Raw genomic sequence first — 5,042 nt, 5'->3', positions numbered from 1 at the left:
AACAAGGCCGTAAAAGGACGTAATCACGTTTGTCACATCAACTTGGCAGCTATATTCCAGAACTGGGAAAACATTTTCCTTTGTTGGACCAAGGTTTGTGATGCTGTAGATGGCGCTGATGCAAAAAAAAAGTATTTTACTTTGCAAGAATTAAATAACGTGATTGAAAACTTCCAATATGGTTCGGTAGAAGCGAGGAATTTCTTGTTGGCTTTAAAAATTCCGGGGGTTGGCAACTGTTGCAAAACTCGTACACCCGGCCGAGGATGACTTTGGATCTTAAGCCAAAAGTGAATTTTGAAGCCAAAATGAAGCCAAATCTGGGGATTTTAGGCCAAACTAGGGAATTTGAAGCCAAATCTAGGCCAAAACTGGGAATCTTAAGCCAAATCTAGGCCAAAACTGGGAATCTTAAGCCAAATCTAAGCCAAAATTTTGGAATTGACCATAAATTTATGTCAAAGGTACACAATAAACTTAAAATTTAAACGTCACTGACAGTTTTACGGTTTGTTACATTAACTCCCACTACTTTCCTTATAATTTTAGCTTAATAAAAAGACTGCTGGTTAGTAGCAGTCGCGGGATAGTTATGAACGGTTATGATTTGAGATAATCAACAACTGTCGTCTGCTACAATAGCATTCTGGGTTTCTGACTTTTTAAAATTAACATAATTAAGTCCCAACAATAAAACAAGATATGGCTCCAACAGATAATGTATTTGATACATTCGAGAAATGCGGGCTTCAACTTGATACGCACATCAAAGAACTTCTTCAAAAATTAGGCTATAAAAGCTTAAGAGCCTTTGCCCAAGAATATCCCATTACTCCAGATAAATTTGATGAGCTGGAAGACAATATCCGGGATTATCTGGCAAATGAATCAAATATAAGCAAGCTGAATAAATTAGAAAATTCAAAGGCGGCTAAAGTTGCTTTGTTTGGGGAGGTCTTCTGTGACAATCCATCCCAGTTTTCTTTTCTTACGGGAGAGAAGGCATCGATCACCTCAGCTGTAGAGCTGTGCTGGAATATTCTTAAGGAAAACAAAGTGCCAGCTCTAAATTTCGCTCCTATTTTTAAATCCACTTCTTTGTCGAGAGTGGATAAAACCCAACTGGCAATTGCCGCTCCAACAAATAAGGCACCAAGTGAAATATTGGGGCCGACTCCTGCAAGTTGCAAGAAACCTCTTTTGGAAGTGGTTCGCTACTGGATGTTGAGAAACAAAAGCCATCTTTTGACTTTGGAGGATGTCTGTGTCTCTGAAGAGACAAAAGAGATTGTGTGCAATCACACAGACCATTTGAAAGCAATGGCATTTAGAATTGTACTTGATGTCACCGGATACTGGAAAATTTCAAATTTTACACGCCATGTCAAGGTATGTATATGAGCTAGAATATTATTGTACATATTATTATACTTGCTTTCTTTTTACTTGTTTTAATAGGACTCTCACAACAAACAAATCCATTGCAATTCCGAGACCACCGATTTCAATGCAGTCGCATCCACATCTTTTCAGGCCCTTGAAACCGAAAATAAAAATATCGCGGAAAATATAGAATCACTGGACGAATGCGAATACATACCATCAATTCGGGTTCCTTCACCGGAATCAAACACTTCCCGAAAGAGTGATAAGGATGAAGTGAACTTAACAAAGAAAGCTTGTCCTGGACCTGGAACTTCCCATGCGGAGCAAAATGTCAACAAGGCAGCCACAACATTAAAACCAGGGAACAAGCAGACTACTCTAATACCCCCTCTTGCGGGAAAGGATGCCGGTCCATCAGGGAAAAAACGTCGCTTGCAAGGCTCTCGCGCAACAAAGCCCGCAACAAAGGCACCTTCGGATTTTTAACAACCGATGTTGCCCTGCCGCCAGGCGACATCGGTATAGCAGGTGTTTGGAATTCGAGACCTAAAAGGCGGAAGAAAATGAGAGAGAATGCTGCTTCTATGAAAAATCAATTGCGAATCACCCAATTTTTCGACAATTTGGAGGATGTTTCTGAGCTCGCCAAGGAAAATCTAGCTTTGAGAGAATCCCTCGCTCGTATGGCAGAAAACTACCAGCTTTTGCAAAGCAAAAATATTCATCGAGATCATCAAATTACTGGAAGTGGAACAGTCCTTCAAAAAATGATAGAAGAATGTCTTAATCAAAAAAGTGTTTAATCAAAGGGCCATCGTTTCCAAGATTCCGCACTGACGAAATTTTGCATTAATGTTTGGATTTTAGGTGGCAGAAAATTGTACGAGATTCTCAGTGCAAATTTTAAGGGTATATTTCCGGCATCAAGATCAATTCAAAAGAAATTATTGAAATATGATAATAGCGCAGCAGAAGGTATCAAATTAAGCACTAAATATTGGCGAGTTTGGTCTATTTCACTTCATTGAATTAACTTCCAGGTGTAGTAAACGCCCACGGTTTGAAGGAGTATCTTTCCTCGCATGGCCTTCCCTTTGTGGTAGCAGTGTCGGAAGACGCTACGGCTGTCATTGGGAAACGAGAGTATTCCGCAAAGCGGAACTCGGTCGTGGGAAACAGTTTACCCCTAGGAAAACGCGGACTGCCTAATGCTGAAGATGCCATTGTTACAAGCGCAGTTGACATAATAAAATTAATGGAACGCCCACGGGCTTCCGTTGTCTTCGTTGTAATGGCCCAGCCGATTGCAGACGGCTTTCCTCCAATGCGAATCTGCACGTTTGGAAGTGACAACAGGTTTACGTACAAAGACGTTCAAAATAGGCTTTCTGCAATAGAAGCCGCTCTCAAAGCGCATGGGATAGGTATCCTTACCTATAGTTCCGATGGTGACACCAGAGAACTGAAAATGATGCGCCAACATTTACAACTTGGAACGGTTCCAACCACAAGTAAGAACAGTTAGTACAACTTACGTCTTCCATTTCTAAGTTCTCTGTTCTGTTTAGCTTGTTTTGGAAAAAGCTCCACATGGTTTGTGGCCGAATTAGTGTCATCTTGCATCCCTGTGCAAGACATTATTCACGAAGGCGCAAAGTTACGAACAAGATTTTTGAAGAGCCTCCCGCAAAGTAAATTGATTATGCCTTTTGGCGACAAAATCGCCACGCCATCGCATATCATCTCTTTGATGGATTTTGTAACCAAAGATCAACATGGACTGAGAGAAGGGGACATCTTGTTGGAGGACAAGATGAATTACGATGCTGTTTTGCGTATCTGCCGCCCCGAGGTACAAGATTTGCTTACGAAGCATGTTAGTGGGTCGGAGGGCACCTGCTTTTACCTCAAACTGATCCAGTATATTTTATCCTCATACCTCGACAAAGGTTTGATACCCTCTGTGAGGGTTTATAGGATTTGGTTTGTGGTATTTAGTTTTCGGTATTGGAGGTTTTGGCTGAAATGCGATAACACCTATCCGCTTCCAACAGCATTTATCTCCCTTAATGCCTACTTATGCGTTGAAATTGTTGCGCATTCCTTAATCATAATCATTTTAAAACTGCGCGCTGACGGAACCCCGGATTTGTTTATGCCGTGGCTTTTTAGCAGCCAACAATGTGAGTCTTATTTTAAAGCACTCCGATCATACAGACATACACTCCAGTGGGATCGACACAGACAAACTTCACCGTGTTGGATGTATTGGACGAAAGAGGACCAAAGGTGAGTGTAGCAGTGCTAGTACAATATGCACCGTAGTAGTATACACGTACTTGCAAACTTTCTTCATTTTATAGGTCGATGGGAATATAAGAATAACGGCAGAAGGAAATAGTGACCACATCATTTACCCCAGGTTCATGAAGCTTTTAGAACGAATGGGTGGAACCGCAACAGCAATAAAATGCCAAAAACTTCCAGACGCGGCAGAAATTGGGGAGATCATTAAAGCAGCCCGCACGGACGCGGAGCATCAGTTGAACAAACTGGGCGTCTATAGTAAAGGGAAAAATCGATTTGACTTTGACAGTAGTCTTAAAGCTGTTTCGACTACAAATGATCAAGGAGACGCGGACAGTTGTTACGCGGACGACCAAGCTGAAGAGCCTGAAGCCCGCCCTGAAAGGCCTGACTTTCATGAAGAGGAGGATATGCCTGACAGTCACGACCTGGATGTGCTCCGCTCCATCCACGAAGCAGAATTTCGTGATTATTCTTCTAAATTGATCAACGCAAAAAAGACTGCAATGTCGCATCATTTTTTGAATATTCCGGGTTCTACTGGAGCGATGCGCTTAGTTAGAAAGTCCACAATTGTTTGGTTTTGTGAAAACAACGTCAGACGACTCAGTAACGACAGAAATTTCCGCGTCAGGAGTTCTATACCTCATGCGCAACGCAAGAAAATGGCTGTAAAAGTCATTGAAAGAAGAGACAGCGTGAAAATTGGAGATTGGGGAATATTCAAAACTTGTCCGGATAGCTTTGTGCTAAGTGACATCTCTGAAGATTTTCTTCTCGGAAGGGCGATTTCGTTTTCTCATCTATCACAGGCAAACCGAAAGCCCGATAGTGTGATCTGGGAATGGGACGAAGGAGCGACCGATGTTGGGGTTCTGTGTGATTGGTACTCCCTCAGTAAAGAGGGATGTACGTTCACGGGATCAATGAAGCAGCTGTCTGTTTATTCCCACGGCTTTTATGATTGCCGTAATTATGTATGCAGCGTCCCACCACCCGCATTCGACGGAGAAGTCCTTATGTACGACAAGGCAACCGCCTACGAGCTGGGAATATTTTTGGGAAACATTTTGTAATATCTGCATTTATGGTTGAATAAAGATAAACTTCAGAAAGAAGACAATGAAATTCTTACTTTTATTATCAAGCTAGGGAAAACACTTCTGATATCACAGCAAAAGTTATAACTCTTAAACCAAATCCATTAAAACCTGGGGATATCAAGCCCAAATGGGAAATCTTAGACCAAAGCCGTGAAAGTAAGCCAAACTTAGGCCAAAAATTGAAATTGAAGCCAAATTGAAGCCAAATTGAAGCCAAAAGCTTGAATCTTAAGCCAAATCGTTGGA

At 41.6% G+C, this 5,042-nt stretch overlaps 1 protein-coding gene across 1 annotated transcript; it reads left to right on the top strand.

Annotated features, from left to right (window-relative positions):
* The first annotated feature begins 702 nt into the window (after window positions 1-702).
* Window positions 703-4,793, top strand: LOC116919395. Its single transcript, XM_045178569.1, has 5 exons — window positions 703-1,389; window positions 1,459-2,361; window positions 2,427-2,897; window positions 2,955-3,675; window positions 3,750-4,793. The coding sequence occupies exons 1-2, from the start codon at window positions 703-705 to the stop codon at window positions 1,870-1,872; spliced, it is 1,101 nt and encodes a 366-aa protein (XP_045034504.1). The 3' UTR covers window positions 1,873-2,361; window positions 2,427-2,897; window positions 2,955-3,675; window positions 3,750-4,793.
* Window positions 4,794-5,042: the final 249 nt, after the last annotated feature.

The sequence above is a fragment of the Daphnia magna genome, linkage group LG1, assembly GCF_020631705.1.
Source record: "Daphnia magna isolate NIES linkage group LG1, ASM2063170v1.1, whole genome shotgun sequence".
In the NCBI taxonomy this organism is placed as follows: domain Eukaryota; kingdom Metazoa; phylum Arthropoda; class Branchiopoda; order Diplostraca; family Daphniidae; genus Daphnia; species Daphnia magna.
Note: the sequence above shows the minus strand (reverse complement) of the source record. Positions and strands in the feature narration are given on the sequence as shown.

Coding starts and splice junctions, on each gene's coding strand:
- LOC116919395 (XM_045178569.1), top strand. CDS start 703: ATGGCTCCAACAGATAATGTATTTGATACATTCGAGAAATGCGGGCTT. Junction 1,390..1,458: donor ATTTTACACGCCATGTCAAG/GTATGTATATGA, acceptor TTGTTTTAATAG/GACTCTCACAACAAACAAAT.